At 42.2% G+C, this 25136-nt stretch overlaps 1 protein-coding gene across 2 annotated transcripts in view; it reads right to left on the minus strand.

The window, feature by feature from the left end:
- Positions 1-2165: 2165 nt before the first annotated feature.
- The window catches only part of Tfap2d (transcription factor AP-2 delta), a 41415-nt gene continuing 18444 nt past the window's right edge, over positions 2166-25136 (minus strand). For both annotated transcript variants that reach the window (XM_048347295.1, XM_048347294.1), the window contains 3 exons: positions 15673-15814; positions 10868-10981; positions 2166-2511 (listed from right to left, as the gene is read on the minus strand). In XM_048347295.1, the coding sequence (XP_048203252.1) occupies positions 2292-2511; positions 10868-10981; positions 15673-15814 (476 nt within the window). In that variant the 3' untranslated portion in view covers positions 2166-2291. The remainder of the gene's footprint in view (positions 2512-10867; positions 10982-15672; positions 15815-25136) is intronic.

The raw sequence follows: 25136 nt of genomic DNA on the forward strand, positions 1-25136 counted from the left end.
CTCGTTTATGCTCTCGTGGCTGGTGAGAAGCCTGTACAGCACCCATCATCCCGGTGGACAATACGTACTGTGTAGTCCTGCTTCGGTTTCAAGGCTAGCAAGTAACAGCACCCCACGAGGGCGTTTAGAACCCAAACTAGTCACGACGAAGGGCGAAGAAGAAAGCCGGTAATATAAGCCAGATCTAATTTTTTTTTTCACTTGAATACTGGTGAACATTTGACATGGCATATAACTACATTAGGTGCCTAGCAGATATGCATTTCAATTTTCATATTAAATACATATGTACCTGTTAATGACAAATGGGATGAAAGGAAGTCAATGTGCAGACTCGTTGAGAAAGAAGAGTCCACATTATCTGCATATCACTTTCCTACTACTTATTAAACTGAATTATTCATCACTTTCATTTCATGTGCATATTTTACAACATGGGAAATTTGATGTAGGATGGAATTGCTTATTTTGTGACTAACTTCGGAGCTGCTGGAGAATGTTGGCTTTATTTTACTGAATTTTTTTTAAACTGTGAATCCATGAATAAACAGTAAAATTTTTAAAAGGGGAATTAGCCCCATGAAATCACCTCTCATTGCTTTTACTTTGCTTTATTCAAGCTCTTCAATTGTATAATGCTTAAAAACAAACCAACTGATAAAACTCTTCATCAAGGAATTTCTTCCCTATGTGTTCCTTTTTATAAAACTCAATTGAGAAAATTTAGGTTGTCATTGTATGGTTCTTCTCTTTACAAACTTGAACATAAAAGTAAAATGGGTTTAAGAATTTTCAGGAAAAAAATTGTGTGTGTGTGTGAAATCGACATGGAAGTTTTTGAGCTAATTCCTCTCATTTAAATGTAATACTCCTTCTTGATGAAGTTAGAATATAATATAAGGTTTTGAAAGTAATTGAAATATGCTAATGAGAGGAAAATATCTTCATGCTTAACTAAGCACTGGGAGTCCACACATTATTAAGATGCATCTTTTAACATGATGACTTATGTTTTTATTTGTCTACTTAGAAGCTCGAAAGTTGTCAGGTTAGTACAATGTGGTTTCTGGATACATACAGTTTTACATAAACCCAACCTTCATTCCATTGGCCCCTGGTGTTTGTAGCTAGGAACCTCTTGTTTTCTGTGTCTTAACTCAAGGTCACTGAAGTTATAAGAACAAGCATCTTAAAAGCGAGAGCCTTCTCTGACCAATCTGTTTTTCTTTTTTCTTTTTCTTTAGGGAACACAGCCTGAATGCCTTTTGTGCCTCCAAAAGGTTTAGAACACAGTTATAGAATAGGTAGAGGAAGGACAGCAGTAGAAAAGGCCCCGTTCTCACGGTAGCCTCCGTCCCTGGCAATCGCTGCTTCAAAGGGCACTTCAGAGCCAGATCAGAGTCACTGTTCTGGACCCAACAACACCACTGCTTTTGCCAGGAGCCCAGTGATAGAAATAGACTCCCCACCCCCACCCCGCCCCTTCTGTTTCCATCTATCCCGACCCCTTCAACTGTTAGCTTGGAGATGTAGACTCCATAGAAGACTCCCCTTCTGTCCTTTCAAGAGCATGCCTTCTAAATATCTCCTTGGCTATCAGGGGCCTAAATGGACCTGGGAGGGAGGGGAAATGCAGTAGAGGGGAGGGGGGGGGGATGGATCCTTCCCACCCAGGGAACACCAGTAACTAGGGACAACAGTAATTGAGAACCTCTGTCAATTCACAGGATGAAATATATATCCTGATTGCCCTGTTCAGTTCCCCACACACTGATTGGTGGGTTCATTTCCAGGTGGGTCTGTTTGGTGGAAAGAGGCCCTGGTCAGTTACAGGAAGTTGAGTCCACACTGAAGGCGGAAGGCCTGGCGGGCCAAGGCCAGTTTTGGGCCTCGTGCTCTCTGATTCCTAACTACAGAGCTGCCTAGGGACGAGCAGTCTGCCGGAAGTGGGGTGTTGGGGGGGGAGGGGGTTCGTGCTGCCTCTCCTGAGGCGGGGGGCGCTGACAACCTCCCGTGTAGAGAATTCAGAACAATCAACTACGTGCACAAGAGGAGTTTATCATAAAATTAAAAGGAACGATTTCATCACATAGTAACACTGCTGTTTTCCTTTTGGGGGGGAGGGGGACGTGTCCTTGTTTGTGTCATTTCCATGTTGGTTTGTTTCTGTATAGAGGGGCGGAGGGAGGGGAGAGATTGTGTCCACTGGAAAGCCATCGCCCTCAGCGACAGGTGTATTAGAAAAAATATCAGCAGCAAGACTCTGTGGAGATAGCTTCTGTTGGGTGTGGCTAGTCTGTCTTTTCTGTTTTGCCCTCTTTCACGGCTGCCTCGGAGGTTTTCCGCAGGGGGGCCTTCTCCGAGTTGCCATGTCCCTGGCCAGAATCCGCTGCGCCTCCGTTTTTGTGAGTCGTGTGTTTTTCCAAGTAGTTCAGCATTTCGCTGAGGACTGTCTGGAAAGTGCTCAGAGCCGCACAAATCGCTGGAGTCCCAAAGCCATGAGTGATCAAACTGTAGGGGGAAAAAACAAAAACACATGAGAGAAATGGGTGGGGAAAAAATAATACTCCTGTTTTCTGCAGTGCGTTCTACCTGGCTGACCTGTATGCAGCTCCTAGATGTTTCTGAGCATTGTGCAGGTTATGAGTGGGTCTGGTACCGCCCTTCACCCTGAGATGGTTAGGAAGTCATTGGTAGAACACATACGAACGCATACGAAAAACACATACGAACAGTGTCCTGGCCCTGAGTTCGAGGCCCAGGACTGGCACAAATGCACAAAAACAAACACAAAATGAGAATAGCATTACTGTGAACTAAAAACATTCAAAATAGCAGCGGAAATGCCCAGCAAATTGGGAAGACAACCTTCCTCATAATAATACATAATATGTATTAATATAATGGTAGAAAATATTAGCAAGCTGGGTATCCAATATGGAATTAGTATCCAAACATCATACACCTTAATAGCAATTCTGATTTTAAAAGAGGCAAACGATACAAATACTTTCCAAGATAATATAATGTCCACTAGGGTACATGAAAGATGGTAATACCACTAATCACGGGGGATAAGCACTTTAAAACCATGATGAAATATGTTAGGATAGCTGTTATAAAAAAAATACAAGAGATAATAGATACTGCAAGGAAGTGTACATCGTTGGGGAGGATATAAACTGGGAATTAATGTGAGTATTGAAATAGAAAAACTTTTTTTTTTTTTTTTTTTTTGCCAGTCCTGGGGCTTGAACTCAGGGCCTGAGCATTGTCCCTGGCTTCGTTTTGCTCTCTGCCACTCTGCCACTTGAGCCACAGCGCCCCTTCTGGCCGTTTTCTGTATATGTGGAGCTGAGGAATCAAACCCAGGGCTTCTTGTATACGAGGCAAGCACTTTACCACTAGGTCATATTCCCAGCCCCCAAAAAACTCTTTTAATAGAAACCAACTGTGAAGAGACCTGAATGTCGTAGAGACCTTAATTGTTGGGGCAAAGACCAATTATATTCAATTCAGGACCCACTAAGGAAACTATGTCCACTTGGATAAAGAAAAAAAAAATCAGTGTCACAGTGTATCAAGGGAGACACCCTATGCCAGGGCAACTCATAGGGGTAAGGACTAAATTAGTAAGTTAAATTAAAAAAAATCAAAGTTCAACACGAGAGGTTTGCATCCTAGACGGCAGCCTTAGGACTTTCGACTCCTGTCCCCCTTCGAGTACATGGCCCCTCACCCCCGCTCTGTCTGTGGAGGAACGGAGCATCGGCTTCCTTTTCCTATTACTAACTCAGCTCACCTGCTGAGTCGGTAGCACCTGGTGGGAGGGAAAATGTAACTTCTATTTAACAGTCAGCTTCCTAACTTTATTCTTCCTAGTTTTATTCCTGGTTATAAAAACTCCTGTCTTCACGACAGCCCCTAATTAACTTTCCCTCCACCTTCTCTCTGCAGCATAGGCAATCTCCTGGGGCCGGGAGCAGCCACAGCCAGAGTCAGAGATGAAACTCCATCTTCTCTCTCCTCCCCCAGGACTGAGTCTCCCCCAAGAGTCTGCAGTTCAGCCATGGCCAGGGTACGCGCACCGACATTTGTGGAAGGCCTGGAGGCTCTGAAGCATGCTTTTCTTTTAGTGAAGCCATTTACTCCGGACTTAAAGTTTGAAACTTAAATGTCGACGTGCAAAGAAGGCTATGTAGGAAACAGAATTGTCCGCTTTTTTTTCTTTCCTTAACTCGAGGCCTCATGTTCTCAGTTGGCTTTCTTGCTCAACGCTGGCGCTCTACCACTTGAGCCGTACCTCCATGTCCTGTTTCTGTTTTTTTAAAAAATAGTGATCCTAGGGCATGAAGTCAGGGCTTGGGCACTGGTCTGTGGGCAACACTGGCACTCTACCATTTGAGACAAGGGTCCGCTTCTGGCCTTTTTTGGTGATTGATTGGACATGACAATGTCACGGACATTTCTGCCCAGGCAGGCTTTGAACTGCAATTCTCAGATCTTGCCCTCCTAAGTAGCTGGAATTATAGGTGTGGGCCACCAGTGCCTGGCTCCAATATTCTTAAACACAGTAGAACGAGGACTCTCCTGGAGCTAGAAGATCACCCTGATGGGATCTTATTTTTAATTCAATTATTAATAATTTAATAATCAATTATATTATTATTATACATATTTATTATTTCAGGTTACAGTTCATTGAATAATTTCATTATTATTATATAATATAGTAATATAATAATTTCATTATTATTCATTGAATAATCTGACTTGATCAGAGCCTTGTAAATGCTAGCTCGTTAGGTGTCTGGTAGAAAGCCAGAGCAGATTCTAAAACTAACCAGTGAAAAACAATAGAGAGAGAGAGAGAGACTGAGAGCAGCGAACTGGAGGGATGGCTCAGTGACAGAGTGCCAGCTGACACCCCAGCAAACACCCCAGCAAACGTGACACCCCAGGTTCGAACCCCAGTGCAAGAATGATTTGACAAAACTAAAAGTAGACATTATTAAAATTCCACCATATTCAAAGCACAAACTGCTGCCGCCGCCACTCCTAGATCAAGCAATCAAAAAACCCCACGCAGCTCAAACGCCTCAGAGAAGCCCAGCTCACCGTGTTCACACGGAAGCAGAGGTAAATGCCCTCTCTCCAGGGCGCCGACAGGAACGTGCACTCAGAAAATACTGCTGGACGTAACCGAAGCCAAAGGAAGTAGATCAGGAGGAGAAGCTCAGGAGCACAGAGCTGCCTTTAGAAACTGGGGAGGGGGGGAGCAGATGGGCTCTCGGAGGCCCCAGGAGTGAGGGGAAGAGAGACCAAGGAGCCGTCTATCACTGGGAGATTTCCAGCCTGCATAGGGACAGCTTGACAGAGCTACTGGAGACAAGATCTAGACGCGAAGGAGAGGCAGACATGTAGGGGGACTTGCACATTGAGAATCAACGAAGAAAATGCCGTCACTGGCAAACAGTGCCGGTGCCTTTCCTATTCTGAAGACATGGGGCAGTCCTGGGAGGGACTGTTCCCACATTCTGGGCTTAAATGGGTGAACTAAGCCCACTGATCTCTTCACCAGGCCAAGGCCCAAAGAACACTGAACCATGGCCCCAGGAATAGGGCAGGAGAGAATCTATCCCAGATCTGATTGGTGTAGTATCATAATCTATATGTTGACACATATCTATCAGACATATGTTACGTCCATAGATGCTATAGACTGTGCAGAGAAAGAGGAGAGATTTTCCTTCTTTTTGTCTGTTGTGAACTCTTCTGCTTGAACTCAGGGCCTGGGTGCTCAAGGCTAGCACTCTACCACATGGAGCCACAGCTCCACTTCTGGGTTTCTGGTGGTCAATTAGGGATAAGGGTTTCACAGACTTTCCTGTCTGGGCTGGCTTTGAACTATGATCCTCAGATCTCAGCCTCCTGAGTAGCTAGGATTACACGTATGAGCCACGGGTAGCCAGTGAAAGATTTTCTTGTTTGCCTCAGATAATCAGTCACTAAGCTTAAACCACTTTTGTAGAAAAAATTTCATGTATTGTCTGTTTGCCTCTATCTCTCTCTGTCTCTGTCTCTCTGTCTCTCTCACACACACACATACACACACATACACATTACTAGAGACTGAATCCAAGGTCTTAGGCTTGCTAGGCAAGCAATCTACCACTTGGTCAACACCACCAGTCCTTTTGAGTCTGGCCTTAAATTTAGGTTTCTTCCACCTTTCCTTCCTAAATAGCTCGGATTACAGTCACTGTGCCTTTTAGGTCTTTATATGTAATTGTTTCCATAAAGAAATCGCTAAACAATGGGAGAACCTTTCAGTCATCCTTTCTCCCTACCTTTAATGCATTAAAATACAAGACACAGTATTGCAGGTGGAGGGGGTTATGTACTGAAAACTAAGTCCTGATTTCCGGGTAGACCTTTCTAAACTGAGCATTCACGAGTTTAACTCCTCTCCATTGACTTTGTCATAGGTGATTTTGCTTGGCTTCAGATTCAATGAGATGATGAGAACCAAACAAATAAAAAAAAAATGTTCAGGTTCCCTCGGATCTGCAACAGGGGAAGAGTGAAGTTCAGAGCACTCATGCCTGCGGGTTTCCTCTCTGAGCTGGGCCTGTTCTGCTGGCGAAGCACCCGAGCCCCTTTGGTCTCAGTGCACTCCCGGTCCTGGGGCCGCCAACTCTCACCCTCCTTGTGGTGGGTGTCGTGGGGCATGCTGTCTTCTGCGCGGCAATTCACCCTGGAGCTGGCACTCAGGGAATTCTAAATAATGAATCAACCGGACTCCTGTCCGTGGGCCTGTAAGCAAGCCGTGTTCAGGCTGTGAATTGTGTGAGAACAGTCGTGCCCGGGCTCCTGGCTTCTTCATGCACACTCATCTGTCACCTGCCGGGAACACTGGACGTAGTGACCTGGGCTTCACAAGGTCTGAGTGTGCTTGCTGTCTATCTCAGCACATTGCACCGGCTGGGAGCAGGCCACAGCTCTCCAAGACCCAGTGGACAAACTCCTAAGAGATTGCAGTAACCCTGGGTGATGTTCCTAACTGCACAATCCGTCATGCCTACGCAATCGCTTTTCCTCTTCCTTTCTTTCCCAGCCAGCTCTTAAGAAAAGCAGGTGATGGGGGAAGGGAGGGAGATCAGACTGGCAGGCTTCTGCTTCCCAAATCACGGGAGATGCGTTTCCATGTTTCCTTTCAAACCATCTTTGCGTTGAACTTCTGATTCTGTCAGAATTACGGTTACTACTGTCAGCAAGAAATTGTGAAAGAGATACACGTGTGTGCACCCAGAATACTGGTGGAATCCTATCTGCTGTGTCTTTTCAAGGCAAAGCTTTGCACAGTATTTAGTACCTCTTCAAAAGGAATCAGATGCATTGCACACATAAATGGATGTGTTTAAATCATTCTTATACAATGACTTGAAGATTCTAATTTTAAAAAATGAGTTACGCTGCTTCATGCTGTACTTACTAACATGTGTAGGACCTCAGATTGATCCCAATAAATTAAAAAGAAAGAGAGAGAGAGAAAGAAATGTATTTCTTCCAAAGGTGGAGGAGTTAATGGCTTAGAAATATCTAAGGACCACAGTGTAGAAAACTGCCTATCAGAATTGATTTCATGGTTGTGAATGTAACACGGATGTTGGAATCTCACACTAGACTTCTTCCTAAGTCAGATCTTTAAATACGTTCTGCAGTTCTTAACAATTTTTGAAAGGGCTCTGAGGCTGATTCTGATCTGAGACCAAGTTCAGGGACCACACACTTATAATGTAGCGTGTGTTTCATGGCTAGTCAATACTAATATTTACTCTTTGTGAACCTATTTTATTGTTGCATCATTTAATAAATGCACAGCAAAAAAGCCAAGATTTAAATTCAATTGAAGCTGTATCATGAGCCTTTGATCTGCATTTTGATTAGAAATCTCAGCTACATAGTCTGTGTTTAAGAGGATATTGCTTAAGACTTGTGAAAGAATGAAGTTGGACCTTTGCTTTATGTCATATAAAATTTAACTCAAAATAGGTCAAAGACTTAAATGTAAAATTTGAAGCTGTGAAACTCTTAGAAGAAAAGCTAAGGAGAGCTTCAAGGCCTTGGACTAGATTTCCTGGGCATGATACAAAAAATACAGGCAATAAAAATAAAAATGTACAAAGTAGACCATGTCAAAATTTATCCTTGTGCATCAAAGACACATTCAACAGAAACATACCGGATAAAAGAAAATATTTGCCAATTGCGTGTCTGATAAAGGATTAGTATCCAGAATATACAAAGAACTCTCACAACTCAGCACCATAAAACCAGATGACAGAGACAGGAATGGTTAAAAAGCTTATGAAAAGATGTTCAAAACCACTCCTTACTAGGCAAATGCAAATAAAGACTTCCATGAAATATCATCTGTTAGGATGGTTATTATTATTTTTTTAAGTAACAAGCATGAGAAAGGATATGGAGAGATGGGAACTTTGTGTACTGTTAAGAATACAAAATGGTGGCATTGTGTGACAAAGACGCAGGGTTGTTTTGTTTTGTTTTGTTTTTTTTAAGGTGACAAAGGAGTTTTATTATCTGGCTTGGGACTGGCGTATCCTAGGCTACCTCAGAACTAAGAGCAGCTGTGACCTTTTTATTTTTTTCCTTTTGAAGAAAATTTAGACCAACTTATGATCAAGCAATCCTACCTGGGGTATGCAAAAGAATGCAAAGGATTTTTCAGAGAAACTTGCAAAACTGTGTTCACAGAGCATTATTCCCCTAAGTTGAGAAGTAGAAACAGCCCAACTTTTCATTAATGGACAGTGATGAACTTTGTGGGAATTATGCTTACATAGGCACCTCATCACCAAGAGACAAATACCTACGACCCCACTCAGACGAGGAATTGAGTAGCCAAACCTAAGGAAATGACAAGGGTATTTGCTTGGACACTGGGCAGAAGAATTGTGGAGTTGTCTGAATGCTATACAGTACCTACCAGCTTTGCAAACTGAAAAGGTGTGAAGCGTAGTTGTCCAGTAATGCAAATATGTTTAATGCCACTAAATTGTACACTTAGAAATGGTTATGATAATGTATTTTATATAATTTAAGGTAAATGTTTATCTTTTCTAAATTGTATACTTGGGCATCAGCACAATCATACATTTTAAGTAATTGTATGCTTTCAGATCACATTTATAAAGAAAACATGCTTTTTTAAGAAAAATGTGTGTAATTTAAACTGTAATCCCTCTGTACATCACTTTGACAATAAATAAAAATTTGAAACATGTGTAATTTAAGAAATTTGCTAGAAAAAGCCAGTTTTCACAAACTGATTTCTGTAATTATACTCTTCCTACTTTCCATTACTAGAAGATTTCATCTAAGCAAATAATCTAGAACATAAAGAAAATTTTTGACAAATGTTAAAAACTGCATAGTAAATAGCTTTATCATAGCTTTATGATATTCAGAATACTCTACGTAAACACCAAATTTTTATGGATGCACTATTCTTAACACACTGTTAATCACTACTTCACTAATTACTATTAAAGTTAATATTGTGACAATAAAACTGCTACCATAATCTGTCCTTAGTAAATGTACCATATGCAATATAGATTGAAAACCTAGTTATCTATTTAGTATTTTATACTTCAAAAACATTTTTTCATTTTTAGTGTGGGTAAGAATAGCCATTAACCATATATTTCACTCTGCTTGAGGAAACACTAGTTTGTAACCATGTTCTCTCTCTCACTCTCTCTCTCTCTCTCTGTCAGTGGTGGGGCTTGAACTTGTGGCCTGGGCAATGTCCCTGAGCTCCTTCACTCAAGGCTCTACCACTTTGAGCCACAGCATCATTTCCAGTTTTCTGGTGGTCAACTGGAGATAAGTTTCATGGACTTTCTGGCCTAGGCTGAACCACAGTCCTCAGATCTCAGCCTCCTGAGTAGCTAGGGTTACAGGTGTGACCCCTAGCCATCCAGTTTCTCCTACTTTTGCTACCTCAGTTGAGTAGCAGGAAAAGACTGTGAAATGTATTCCATATTTGCTACATTTTTGGAAGATAAATTCTCAGCTCAGTCTCTTGAGATGTGTTTAATACATGTTGAAGAGACATCTGACATATTGGAAGAGAAAATATTATATTTAAAAATCCTCTTCTTTGGCAGGCTAAACTTCAGCTCATTTAAACATTCACTATTTCAGCCAACAAAGCAACAGTCTAAATAATCTTATAATCCTGAGCAGGTATTGAAAGCATTTTTCAATTTAGGTTATCATAATCTTTCTTTAGCCTTGTTTTATTTTAACCAAATGTTCACTAAAAGAAGATGAAATAGTTTATACTAATGAGGACAAGCACATAGACACTAGAATTCTAGAGCCTGGAAACTTGAAGGCACTTGAAGAGCTATTATTTTTTTTTTCATTGCACCTAGGGAATAAATTAACCGTAAAATATTCTATTCATTTCTAAAATATCTTGGGAAATGAAACGTATGCTTTCAATAATGCATTCCAGGCTATGGTGTTAGCTCACTTAAGAACCATCTGCAGTTTCTAATTGGGAAGAAATGATTAACATACTCCTGCAAAATATCTCAGAGGCAAAGGCTGAACCCTCACTAGGTTCTGAACCGGAAAATACCCTGACCTTGAACTAGGAGCAATTATTTAGTCGATAGGCCATGCGATTTTGGTCCTAACAGATGAGACGTTGCCATTTTCGTTTCTATGTGGCTCTCTCAATGGAACCCTGATGGCCAAAGGGCTGGATTAGAAAAGGCGACTTCACCTCTGAAGAGAGAACCTGAGCAAAGGGGAAGCCAGGCCTTACCTGAAATGGGTTAAATGTCTCTGGATGTCAAGGTCGAGAATTGGAGTGGGTCTGGAAGAGCCTAATGGTGACCTGTCTTGGCTCAGGAGGTCTTGGAATTCCTTACAAATTTGTCTAAAATAAAACATAGGAAACAATTGAAACTCTTGACATTGGACTTGAATTTCATGGCATGATTTTTTTTAAAGTTGTTCTTGCAAAGGGGTTACAGTTACATAAGTCACGTAATGAGAACATTTCTTTTTAAACAGTGTCACCTCTTCTCTCTTTTTCCCTCCTGTCCTCCCTCCCCCACACATTGTACAGTTCATTTCCCACAGTGTCTAGTGAGTATCACTGCTGCATTTGTTCACCCTTTATCCCACCATTTCTGTGCTCCCCTCCCTCTCCCCCAAACAGATAAACTTACACATAAGACAAAAGGTACAGAAAACAAAAATAGCAACCACAGAGAAAAGAAGAGCAATAACAAAAAAATAACTAAAACACCTCTTTGTTTCCATTTGTTGGAGTTGATTTTGATACACATCACTTTATATGATCATATGCACATAGCTATTGAGTCATGCATGATATTTTACCAAAGTTTGTTCTCTTTTTGAAAGGGGGCAAAGAAGTCTCTGAAGTTCCACCCACAACATACAGTTCATGTTCACAGTGTTGGTTTTGAAATTGAGGACCATGGAGATATTTAAGGCAAAAAACAATCCTTGGGCAATGAGAAAGTCAAAGTTCATTTTTAAAAGTGAATGTTCATAGGTTAATCTTAGGTTAAAAAATTAAATGAGAAAAGATTACAATTCATCATTGCTCCTTAGCAATATGAAAATGTGACTTTGGGAATATCATATCTGTCAATGAGTTTCATTGAAGTTATAGGCTTACATTATTCAGACTCACAACTTAAATTGACTTTAGAAGCCCCCCATATTATATTATTTTATAGACTTTCATGGACTAATTTTATGCTTAATGTTTGAAGCAAATAATCTCTTACCCAAAGGTTAGTTATTGGCCTCACAAAAACTGTAATATTATGTTTCACTCAAGCTGATAGCTTGCCAAAATAAAAGTGCACTGTGGGACATTTTTCTACTGTTTTTCTTGCCTTACATGATTTGAATTTTTCTCATTAGCCAAGAGCTTGGCTGTGTATGTTGAATAACAACAAAGCACTTGTAACACACAATCTAAAGGATAAAATTTTAAAGAAACAACATAAGGGGAAAACAACTATATAGTAAACAACACAAGATGGGCACCAGAGGCTCATGCCTGCAATCCTAGCTACTCGGGAGGCTGAGATCTGAGCATCACAGTTTGAAGCCAGCCTGGGCAGGGGACTCTCATCGCCAATTATCTACCATAAAAGCCAGAAGTAGAGCTGTGGCTCACATGGTAGAGCACTAGCCTTGGGCACAAAAGCTTAGGAATAGCACCCAAGACCTGTGTTCAAGGACTGGCATAAGAACAAATAACAACAAACCTCCAAAGTCCAATTAATCCAGTGATTGATGCAGTCCCTAAAGAGTGAACTCAAGGACTATGATGGCAAAACCAACCACCATATGGACAGGAAGGGGTCTGATACCCACTCTTCTCTCTATACAAAAATCAAATCAAATGAAGCAAAGACCTCAATATATGACTTCAAACTCATATTTGCAGCAGAAGCACAGGACAAACACTTTCAACTACTGGCATAGACTTAAAGGGTAAACATATATAAGAAATACAGACATAGCGCCTTCACTGTGTTTAAATAATTGAGTGCAACTTTCTCTAGGTATTTTTGCTATTTCCTGGAGACACTATCATCTAGGGTATTTCTGTGTTATTTAAGAGAGATACATTGCTATCTTGGTTTCTAACTAAAACTTTAAGTAGAACCCGATGAAATCTTTTTTTTAAACTAGCAATATGAATTTCTGTATAGTAGCTCAACACTATGGTTCACGTTCTCCCTATTTCTGTCACACACACACACACACACACAGAGAGAGAGAGAGAGAGAGAGAGAGAGAGAGAGAGAGAGAGAGACACAGCCTTAAGTTGCCTGAAGACTTGTAAAACTTTCTCTCAGATTGAAATAAATTTTAAGCCTTGAAAGAGCAAAACATTGGTTTAGTCTTGGGGGTACATGATATTAGATAACTAAATAAAATAGTATATAGGTTGACAAATCAACCTTTTTCCTGTATTAAGCTATAATAAAATTGATGAGTGAGAAAAGACATGATGCCATCTTCGAAATAATCCAACAGTATAATGAATTCCTATCTTGGATATTTAATCCTACTGCCTACCTCACTGACTTAAGACAGTTTCTAGACTTGAATAAAGGTGACAGCCCTTTCTTTCTTCATAGGCAGTTACTGCCCTTGACTCATTATGACAGTTCCAGAGTTATTATTTTTATGACTAGCTCAATTCTTAAAGTTTTGTTTCTTGAGCTAAGGTATGAGATATCCTTACGTCTCAAAACAAAATGTCATACCATGACTTATGTAACACAAAATAATCTTTGATGAATCATCCATTCTAATTTTATCATTTACGTCATTGTTCTTAGGCATTTTTTAAAAGCTGATTTCTGGATTTGAATTTCTTTCTTTTTCCTATTGACAGCTACTCTGGTGTTAACATTCAGTTAAAATCATTAACTTTTCTGCTTTATCTTAAGATAAAGAAAACATAGAAATGGAAAACATAATTCTAAATTTAATGAAGAGTTTGTCTATGTTTTCTCCTAGCCAAGAAGAAAGTATTTTGTCTGATATGTCTATAGAATTTACAAATGCATCTCAGTTTTTAAACTTACACTAAGATATTTGATAGGAAATGAAGAATTACTAAACTGAAGACCCTTAACTATAGGCCTTTTATACAATTGCAAACTGTGTATAGCAAACTTTTTTTTTTTTTTTGCCAGTCCTGGGCCTTGGACTCAGGTCCTGAGCACTGTCCCTGGCTTCTTTTTGCTCAAGGCTAGCACTCTGCCACTTGAGCCACAGCGCCACTTCTGGCCGTTTTCTATATATGTGGTGCTGGGGAATCGAACCTAGGGCTTCATGTATACGAGGCAGGCACTCTTGCCACTAGGCCATATTCCCAGCCCTGTATAACAAACTTAAATAGAACAAAATCCATTATTTGTGGCGGCAAAAAAGAAACCCATAGGTGACTTGGGCCAAGGGCACCAGCAGTTGGATTTCGGGTTCAACAATTTTGGATTTAATTGTGTGTGTGTGTGTGTTTGCCAGTCCTGGGGCTTGAACTCAGGGCCTGAGTACTGTTCCTGGCTTCCTTTTGCTCAAGGCTAGCACTCTACCACTTGAGCCACAGCGCCACTTGTGGCTTTTTCTGTGTATGGGGCGCTGAGGAATCGAACCCAGGGCGTCATACTTGCTAGGCGAGCACTCTACCACTAGGCCACGTCCCAGCACCATATTATGTGTTTTGAATATATATTTCAACATATATACATACTCTATGCACATAATTTACTGTCTATGTATAGAGAGAGGGTATTTGCTGGTTGAATTCACTACTTTCAAATGGATGTCTCATCCCAACTTCAACAAATCTGGAAGTATGAATCTGGAAGTACTTCTTTTATTCTGTGGGAAGAAACTCTCATGGACAGTCTGAGTACACAGAAAGACTTCCACGCTCTTGGACAGCGTGGATGGCGGCCCCCAGGAGATGGGAGACAGGGACCTATGTGTGGAGGGGAACCTGTGTGTGGAAGGCTGTGGTGGTTGAGAAGTTCCTGGGGAACTTCCTGGGGAAGGAGAACCTTGGAGGGGGTCTCTTTGGAGCCTCTGGTGTGAGTCTCAGGATATGCAAGAGGAAACCCCACCCCTATCACTGTCAGAAGGAAAAGAATGGAAGCATTTCCCCTTGGGTAACGTGTGGGGAGCGAGCCCAGATCCCTTGGGTCACCAGCAGTCTCCCCCAGCCCCAGAGAGCTGACGCTGCCCCTGGGACTTCTGGACCGATAACCATCTCAGGACCTGCGACAAGGTTTGACCTTTCCGCTGAGATTATACAATCAGTTACACTCAGCAACTATACGTATTTTCAGTTCTTTTTGGAGACATGGCAACATCACCAGTGAAGACCCCCTGAGTAAAGAAGCTATTTGTGCTGGGTGCTGGAGACTCACACCTGTAATCCCAGATACTCAAGAGGCTGAGATCTGAGGATAGCAGTTCAAAGCCAGCTTGAGCAGGAAAGTCCTTAAGACTCTTTTCTCCAACGAACCACCAAAACACCAGAAGTAGAGTTGTGGCTCAAGTGGTAGAATGCTAGCCTTGAGTAAATCATAAAGCTCAGGGACAATGCCTGAGTCCAAATCTCGGGGGTGGGCACAAGAAAAAGAAAAGAAGAGTACAAACAAAATAGAAACAAAGACCAAAGGTCCTGCCATAGATCTTCCCACTAAAAAACTGTCACATGCTGAGCTGCCATTGGTTCTTGGTCCTAGAAGTCTTCCTCTGTCCCCATGTTTCAATCCTACTCCTCAGAAACCGTGCTTGGAGATCATGATCCTTCTTTATTAAAGGCACCGGGAGTGTCTTAAATTATACAGTAAGTAAGGGCTGGCTCCCACAAGCCTGGTTACCTCAACACGTGGGCAGCTGTTTGTAACCGTGGCTTTGGGGCAGATGGGTGGTAGCATTCATCGGATGGGTTTCACTGCTGCAGTGTGAACCCTCTCATGGTGGAGAGCCAGGGCTTTCTACACCCCGCCCCTTACTCAGAGAAGACAGGAGAGTGAGGAGGGAGGCCGGGCAGCTTACTTGGTGGCTAGGATCATCTTTTTCCGTGCTGTCTGCTCTTTCTGTTCCATGTGTTGTCGGGCAAGATGCTCTCCTACTGCTTTGGCTGGAAACTCGGTTTCACACGTGTAGCCAAAATCCCGTGCCAGGTGCAACGCCTCCCCTGGTGGTAGAGAACACGAGTCAGTTCCTTCACCAACAGCAGCCTGGTAACACCAATAGCTCACAGAGTCCCCTAGCTGTGGCTGCTTCTGGTTCAAGACAGCATTATTTTTTCCTTCTATTTATGCTAAACAATCCCAAAGCAAGGATACTGGGGATGCCCAGTGAGGAAGGGCGAGGAGGAACTGGGGAGCAGAGAAGGGACTTTCTAGTCAGTGTAAGGTGGAAAACCAAGAGGCAGAAACAGAAACACACCCCAGGAGTTCTGACTCTGCTCACGGCCTGATCCACTGACCAGACAGACATCTACGAATCTGCAGAATTCCCAAGGACAGGCTTCCGCAAATGTCTTTTGTCTCCCAACTGCTGCTTCCTCTGGTCAGTCCCCCTGAACTTCCTTCTGATGTCCAGGACACCTACCAAAATGCCCAGCAAAGAGTCCAAATAACTGTTCAAAATAGCACTTTGGAACACAAATAATTCCATTATATTACTTTCATAATGATTCATTGTGGAAGATAGTACAGTACGTGATTAGAGAACTAGCTACAAATACGATAGCATTATGTGTAGTGCTTACATGTAACAAAATCACACGTACTTCAGTGAAATTTTAAAAAGTGGGGTGGGAATATCTTATCTGGAAAATAAGATTTACAAAGAATGTTCATCTAGAAAACAACGGTCGGTATCCTTTTTTTTTTTTTTAAATTGCGAAAGCTTCATCAAAGCAAATGTAACCTGTTAACTTAGACTTGTTTAAAAATCCAGCTATTATACTGGAGTTATTGCTCTGTGGTACAGGGATTGCTTAGTATGTGCAAGGATTTAGGTTTGACTTCACAACTTACACATGCATGCATGCATGTGAACACACCCACATTCTTGCACATATGAAGCTTCCACCAAGCAGATGAAAAGGGAGAAAGAAAAAAGTATGGGATGTGAAAGATTATTGTCTCTGGACAATAATAGTCCCAATGATACCAACAAGAAACCATCTATTATAGTAGCATTCTATAATTTTCTCTGCATTTGCATGAACATCACCTATAATCATGGATGGTTGATACTCTGGAGACCTTAGGAAATGTAAAAGGAAATGTGGTATCACAAGAATCAAATGAGTTAAGGCGGTGACTATGGAAGCTGATCCAACAGAGACATAATGAATTAAACTTGATCTATTTCAGAATGGGTAGAGTCTGAGAGTCCATACGAGGAATGAGTAAAATATTTAATAGTGTAAAAGGGGAAAAAGTGCTAGTAGATCTGAAAGCTAATACACAAAACAGGCTAGGTGAAATAAAGTGCTTTTAGCAAAGACACTCATTTTTTATTCTAGAAAAATCAAAGACTCAATAGCCTTTGCTACTGGGAAATTCCTAGTTACTAAGAAAACAAATAATTACACAAAACAGGAAAGCATTTTAGGTTAATACAGCGAGGGGAGCATATAACCCGGAGAGTAATTTGATCCTGAAATTACTACTGTCTTCTTACAAGTAAGTATCTGACAAGAAATAGCCACTTCCGAGTCTCTTTTCTCCAAACATACAAATACAAAAACTCCAAGTACACAGTGAAGCTGTGAGTATTTCGCAGTGCACACATCTTTCCTGGCACACTAAACTTGATTCATCATTTATTGGATCATCTGTCTACACTCTACACATCAGCTTTTATGAAGTGAAAGAAGGAACAAGACTGAGAGCCTGTTGAAAGTGGTTTGCTTCAGAGTGCACTGGGAATCAAACCCAGGGCCTCTCCCATCTTAAGCAAGCACTCTGCCACTGAGCCATCCCCAGCCCTGCTTGTGAGGCACAGGCCCGATAGCTAAACAAGAATTTTTGGAGTCTGGCCTCTCATTCATTTGGCCAAAGAGAACATTTATGCAATGCAGCGACCTGCCAGGCTATCAGACAGACATTAGCTAACTTTCTGATTTGAGTTTTCAATGTGTACAGATAGGAACCAAAGGACTCTTGGCCATATGCAAGTATGTTTAAGTTATTTGTTATCAATTGACACTGACATTGCCACTTGTTTTGATATCACACATTCAGGCTGGAACCATTTTTCTCATTCCTATACTATGACAGGTCCTGTTTGATGATTTGATAGTCTAATATAATTAATTTACTCTTACACTTTTAGTACAGACAATGCTTTGAACAGATTATTTTCCCTTTAAGCAAACTTTAAAATAAGCATTTTTCACACTCGTGAGGTAGAAAAGGCCATTGCCTTTCTAAGTTCACTTTTTCTTATTTTAGTTTTTATTATTTTATTCGTGTGTGTGTGTGTGTGTGTGTGTGTGTGTATGTGTGTGTGCTGGCACTAAACCAATAAGCATCATTTTTTTTTTTTGCCAGTCCTGGGGCTTGAACTCAAGGCCTAAGCTTCTTTTTTTTTTTTTGGCCAGTCCTGGGCCTTGGACTCAGGGCCTGAGCACTGTCCCTGGCTTCTTCCCGCTCAAGGCTAGCACTCTGCCACTTGAGCCACAGCCCCGCTTCTGGCTGTTTTCTGTATATGTGGTGCTGGGGAATCGAACCTAGGGCCTCTTGTATCCAAGGCAGGCACTCTTGCCACTAGGCTATATCCCCAGCCCCCCTAAGCTTCTTTTTGCTCAAGGCTAACACTCTACCACCTGAGCCACAGCGCCACTTCCAGCTTTCTCTGTTTATGAGGTGCTGAGGAATGGAACCCAGGGCTTCGTGCATACAAGGTGAGCACTCTACCGCTAAGCCACATTCCCAGCCCCCAATAAGCAACATTTCACAGGTGATTTCCCCCAACACTTTACTAGCCTAAGAAAATAGTCCAGGAAACATACACCTACTTGGCAGACAAATTAGACAACATTGCATTGCTCTGTAGATATATAACCAAGGGGGACTATTTGAGAAGTTTCAAATTAGAAAATAAAAGTACCAAAGTGTGATTCACCCAATAGCTCCCACACCCTTAAACTCTTGGGTATTCCCCCTCAGTTTTGTAACTCCCTCAACAACACTATGCGTCATGGCAGCAAATCGGGTTGTATATATGGGATAGCTGCACATGGTGTTGTTAACACAGATACTCACATAGGATTTGGACAGAGACTACTGCCTACAAAAACACTGCCCAAAGGAGGAAGGCATAGCATGCCTCTTGAAGTTCGTGCTAAAGCCCAATTCCCCGCGATCTGCCCCATTTTGTGTAGAGCTCTCCCTGCGAGGCCGTTACAGAAACAGTTTGAGTGGAGCAGCTGCTATTTACATCTACACTGACAGCCAGATCCTTCCGTCCCTTCTTTCTGTTTACTGCTTTCCTCTGCATGCCATGAAACATTGTTACAGGACGCATAGCAATGCTACATCAAAAAAAAAAAAAAGTGGCAAGTGAAGACACGGATATCCAGTTACAGTGTGTATCTCCTGCCACAAAAGCCTTGTGGGTGAAGATCCAAAGATGAACCAGAAAATGTATGCATCAATTAAAATACATGTGCTATTAAAAACATGATAAAAATGTAAAGTCAAATTCTTTGATGCTACAGCAAACACGGCAAGTGAAGCCACTCAGATATCTGGTGAAAGGGTCTGTCTCCTGCCACAAAAGCTTTGTGCATGAAGATCTAAGGATAAGCAAGGAAATGAACCAATAAATTAATATATATATTATATATATATGCTCTTAGCACACACACAACACAAAGGCTCACTGCCTGTATGCCTCTGATCATATGAAATACTTATCGAAATGAACTCCAGGAAGTGAAACGAAGTTTGTTTTTTCCTTCATTGCTATTTTTGTTTTATTTTCTGTTTGTCTTAGTTGTTCATTTATCTGTCTTTGGGAGGGTAAAGAGGGCACAGGAACGGAGAAGCAAAGGGTGAACCATGCAGCAGTGTACTCACTAGACACTACATTGAAATGAACTCTACACCTTGTGGGTGGAGGGAAAATCTGGGAGACACGGAGGGAGGGAGTGGCACTGTCCAAAAGAAATGTACTCTTTTCCTGACTTACCGGACTCTTACACCTCTGTCTATCACCTCTATAAAAAATAAAACAATTTAAGAGAAACACACACACAGACAAACAAAACTCATAAAGTCAAATTCTCTGTGGTATTAACAGGTTGAGGGGGGAAATTGGAATTTTAGAATCATGCAAGCAAGCATACGAATAAGATTTTAGGGGGTTTGGTTGATGTGGGACTGTAAGGACCTAGAAGTGTGATAGCGCGCAGCCGCACAGTGTCTTCCAAAAAAGTAGCCCCAGTGGACGGATACTCCATTTTTCCACCATGACAATAACAGCAGGTGCTGACACACTCAATGACTCCATTAAAGTAGGCAAAGGTAAGTTACAGAATACTAAAACAACTCTCTCTGGATTTCTAGGAATTATTTACCGTACTGGAAAGCAAAAAGTAAAAGTAAAGAAATAAAACCTAGCCCCCCCCAAAAAAATTATGAGGAAAAATTAAAGTGACTATGATTGGCGCTACCCTGAAATGAAAAGCAAACGGCAAGATGGTTCCTGCAGATCAGTGGGGTGCACATTCCGTGGAGACCCCAAGATGAGCAGTAAACAGCCAGTTTTATTAGGCCACCTGAAAACTCCAAGGTCCAGTGAAGATCAGGATTATCGGGGGCAAAAGTGTGGGCATTGTAATGCTAAGCACAATAGGTCTTGTCAGGGACCACCTCAGCCTTCCCAGGGACGGAGAATGGTGTTCCAATTCTCTAAGGCCGACCGTATGGGTCTGCATTTAAGGGTTCCCATACCTCCCCCTTTTTATTATTTAAATGGAACTTGAGTATAGGATTGCTGCGTTTCATAACAGCTTTTCCTTGTGGATTATAAGCGATTCTTGTGATGAGTTTAATTTGCCACTTATTTAGAAAAATTTGAAATCTAGTGTTAGCGTAAGTAGGAGCATAGTCCCTTATGATCCAAAAATGTATTGCCCTGGGACAATTGGGAATGAACTCTAGAGATTAACAGAAGGAGGTTTATCCCTGAGTAGTTGAATTACTCTACCTCCTTTATCTGTGTCGATAGATAGGTGGCATTAATTATTACTGGAACAATATGCCTTCCCCTTTTTGCTCCTGTCAGTAAAATCAGAAGGTGTTTTTGAAATAGGAGAACATTTAACTTTTTTTTTTCAAAATTCAATGTGTCTATTTTAGAAGTAAGAAGACCTCACCTTTTTGATCTGGATATTTTGAATGTTATAGTGGTTGCAGCTCTTCTTGAGCCTGTGACTGATTGTCACAGAAGTTTTGTATTAAAACAACTTACATACTTTGGAGAATTGACATATTAACCATATACTAAATACACATTGCAGACATGTTAAGCACATATGTAAAGCTGGGGCCACTCTTTAGGAGCTTTTTGGTAAAAGACTTAGCAAGTTCGTTTTAAAGTAAAAATTAGCATTTTAGTGAAAAGATGTTTATCCAAAGGACCTTGACATAAATAGATATTTAAGGGAACTTTGGCTTAGTTATTACTTAGTTTTATGTTATGGAAACCCTGACAAACTTAAATGTGTGTAAAATTATAGACATAAAGAAATCAGATATATAACCAGGTGTGAAACTATAAAAGCCATATCTTGAAAGCTTGAGCTCTTGAGTCTATATCGGGATGATCGTGGTCTGTGGGTAGGCCAATTACAAAAACCTGCCGCTCTGCACAGCCTTGTGCAGAGATTTGAAAGACAAAAGTCACTTGTTGGGTGGAGACCAAGCCTCAGCCAGGCTTTACTTAAACTTAGCACTGAGGGCAGGGCTCCCCTGGGGCCAAATAACAAAATGTACCTGGGTAAAGCAGGGCCCCTCCAGGCTCTAGAGCCATTGAGCCAGGCCTCTGCAGTTTAAGGAAGGTCTGGTCTCACCTCTAGGCCTTGGAGCTGGGTGGACAGCTCCCTATCTCCCGGCAGGCTCCAGGGTGTCTGTGAAAATAGCCCCCAATACCTGCCTGGCCTAGGGTGTCTGTGACTCAGTTTTCACACTACATCCTCACCTGGTTTAAATCATAGTTAACTTAATCACATACCAGCTTTACTTATAGATATACCATCTGCTACGTACTTGAACCGTCCTGGGCTGGTCTTTCTTGCTTTTTTCCCTGTTGGAGTAAATATTTCAAGGCAATTTTTACTCTACAAGCCCTTATTTATTTAGAGGAAATCATTTTTGTTACTTTAAATCCTTTTCTCCTGTTACTAACTTTCTATAAATTTAAACTGGTTTTTCTTTAACTTGTGTTTGTATTGACTCTTAGACATACTCGCCTATACCTAAATTTGACAAGCCCTGTTGGCAGCTTGAGTTTAAAACTGCCCACTTTTTTTCCTTTTATCAAGTACGTGCTTGATAATTAACCCCTTCAACATAAGATTTGCATTCCTCACTTAGCAGCTGGGCACCAGCAGCATAGATAATGGTTACAATTGCAGTCAAAAAGCAAATAGCTTTAGAAAGTATCAGTACCAAGAACATTACCTTTTAGAATAGAAGCACTTTAGTTTGACAGAGAATATTACTCCTTCTCATGATAACAGATTTTAAGCATCCAAATACCAGATAATTTTTGAATATGTTGACACACAGACACACAGACACACACACACATACACCTTTGTGCACAAGATTTTTAAGGTGCGCTTATGATTTAAAAATGAAAATCTGCCATAAATTGTTTTGGAATTCCAATGGCAAATGCTATTTTTGCCCAATATGATAGAACCACGTGGTCAGTATTAGACAGAAAGACAACATAAAACAAACCAAGAGGAAAAAAATACAAAACATAAGGTTTTGTCAACAATAAACAACATTTTCATACATGATTAAGACCTAGATGGTAAAGAACATAACATATTCAGACAACTTGTTTGGCAAGGCGTATTAATCTATGGATCAATCCTTGAACATTTTTATATACATCTAAAGTGTTTGGTAATCTATAGGATTCTCATTAGCAGCCTTGATGGGAAGCACAGCTTACAGTTACCAAATTAGCATTATCAAAGGTAAGTGTTTGGAGAAGTAAATGTCTTAAGTCAGTTTGTAGTACAGCTTTACAAAGATTGTCTTCTAACCGGGCTATGAAATCAACACAAGGTTTCAGGCCTCCCCGCCTGATTTTACAGACGAGATAGCTGTTTATCCTGGCTCTGTTACCGCCCTCCCTGCTCTGCCATTCTGACTGATTACTAGATCTCTATCCAGTCCCTGTCTAGCCACGCCCAGGCAAGCTCCCTGTAGCCTGCATCCATCCGCCCTGGCTTGTCTCAATTCTCGGCTGTGGGCTTCGTCATTCCACCACATTTGGATTTGCAGATAATGCCTGGGTTTTTGGCAGGTTATGGCCAAGATTTTCCAGTTGTGGTGAATTCGCCACTGGGCCTCTGCTAATCCCCCCAGAATGCCCATCGTGTCAAGGGAGGTGGCCTCCTGGGTGCCTATGGCCTGTTTATGGAAGCGGCCTTTAGGGGGATCTTTGCCCTCTTCTTGGTTAAGTGGTTGTCGTTGAAAGGGCTCCCCCAAAGGCACTTTAGTGTGAGATTCCAGTTCCCCTGGCTGTTCTACAGGCCGGGCAGAGGACGGCCCCAGAGGGCACCGAGGGCACGGAGACTGGTTACATGTCTCGTCCCCAGAGGAGCCAGAAGAAGACTTTCCTTCATCGCCCTCTCAGCCTTCCATTCCTCGTGTCCCTGGTCACCAGATCTTCAGCCTTCGTTCACATCTTGCTGACTCAAGGCTTTCAGTCACATCTTCTAGCTCTTTGTCACAAGACCCAGCGCTCTTGCTTGGTGACATCTTTCTGCTCTTTGTGGCGAGGCTCGGAGCTTTGAGTTTCATCCTTTTGCCCCTGGTGGCGAGACTCAAGGGATTTTAGTTACATGTGTCCACTCTTTGTCAGGAGACTCGGGGCTGTGTAGCCACACTCTGTCGCTGTGGGGAAGCTTCCTCCAGGCGGAGGAGCCTGATGATGACACCCCAACGCCATTATAGTCACGTCGCATAAAGACTCAACTTTTGATGGGACTTTCCTCCCCAGGCTTTGAGCCACACCAAAGGATGGCAGAACCTCCCTCCATGGGGGCACTTCCAGCATCTCCCGTGGAGCCAGCAGACAGTCTGGAACTCTTCTAAGTGCCAGGCCAGTCTCTCTGTGCCTTTGCTCTTTACTTTCACCCCTGACTTAGTGGGCCGTATGCCCGTGGGCTCCAGATGCCCGGCGCTTTTGCTCTGAGCTCACCCTGCGGGTTCCCCTGGTTGTCCTGACGCGTGTCCTGGCACGCGTTCCAAGGGATCAGGAACTCTGGAGCCTTCCACGGCTGACCTCCCCGATGCTGCGGCCACCGTCCAGGCTGTTCCTCCGTTCTCGCCCCTGCCCCACTCATCCACGTCGAGTCTCGAGCCCCACATTGGGCGCCAGAGGTTGCACACCGTTGCTTGCGCCTTGTCTCGCTGCAGCCGGGTCAAACAAGGATGGAGACCGGGCCGTGGAATTGGTTTTCGGGGTACCAGGGGACCTGTTGCCTCACTCCAGCAACAGCTCCAGGGGGTCCCCGTGAGCAGGTAGCCAACTTTGAGAGGTAAGGGCGCCAAGGTGCGGGGAACAATCCTAGGATTAGTGACTTCCTGAGCCCAGGATGTGAAGGTGAGCAGGAAACAGCCAATTCGAATAGGCCACCTGCGTGTGAGCTCCAAGGTCCAGTGAAGATCCCGGTGAAGATGGGGATTATGGAGAGGGTGGAGACTGTGGCCATTGTAATGCTAAGCACACTAGGTCTTGGGAGGGCCAACCCCAGCCTTCTAGGGATGGAGAATGGCGTTATAATTCTCTAAGGCTGACCTTACGGCTCTGCATTTATAGGTTCCCACAGTATATATTGAGAACACACAGAAATGTTAGTGTATTGCTGTACTGGTGGAACCTTTGAGTTAACTAGACAACATTCCAAGGCAACGTTTCTAAACCCTTGCTGTCCCATTACCTGAGAATTTGCATAGTTGAGGAAGTGTAGATCCATCCCTTACCAGTTAAGCTCTGGCATTAGGGATGACCAGTTTTCGGAAACTCCTGAAGTAATTTTCTCAACCATGGTTGAGTAAGAGCTGTCCAGGAGAGTCTGTCTAGATAGCTCCTTACATGCTGCTGTGCTTTCTTTAGCTGAGACAGTGAATAAGGAAACGTAGCAGCAGAAGAAGGAGCATCATCAGGGAAACAAAGATATTCACCCACTGAAAAATCCCTGATTCTAGTGGAGGGGTGTCCTGTGAATTGGTGCTTGCTTTTCAACC

The sequence above is a fragment of the Perognathus longimembris genome, chromosome 6, assembly GCF_023159225.1.
Source record: "Perognathus longimembris pacificus isolate PPM17 chromosome 6, ASM2315922v1, whole genome shotgun sequence".
Classification (NCBI taxonomy): domain Eukaryota; kingdom Metazoa; phylum Chordata; class Mammalia; order Rodentia; family Heteromyidae; genus Perognathus; species Perognathus longimembris.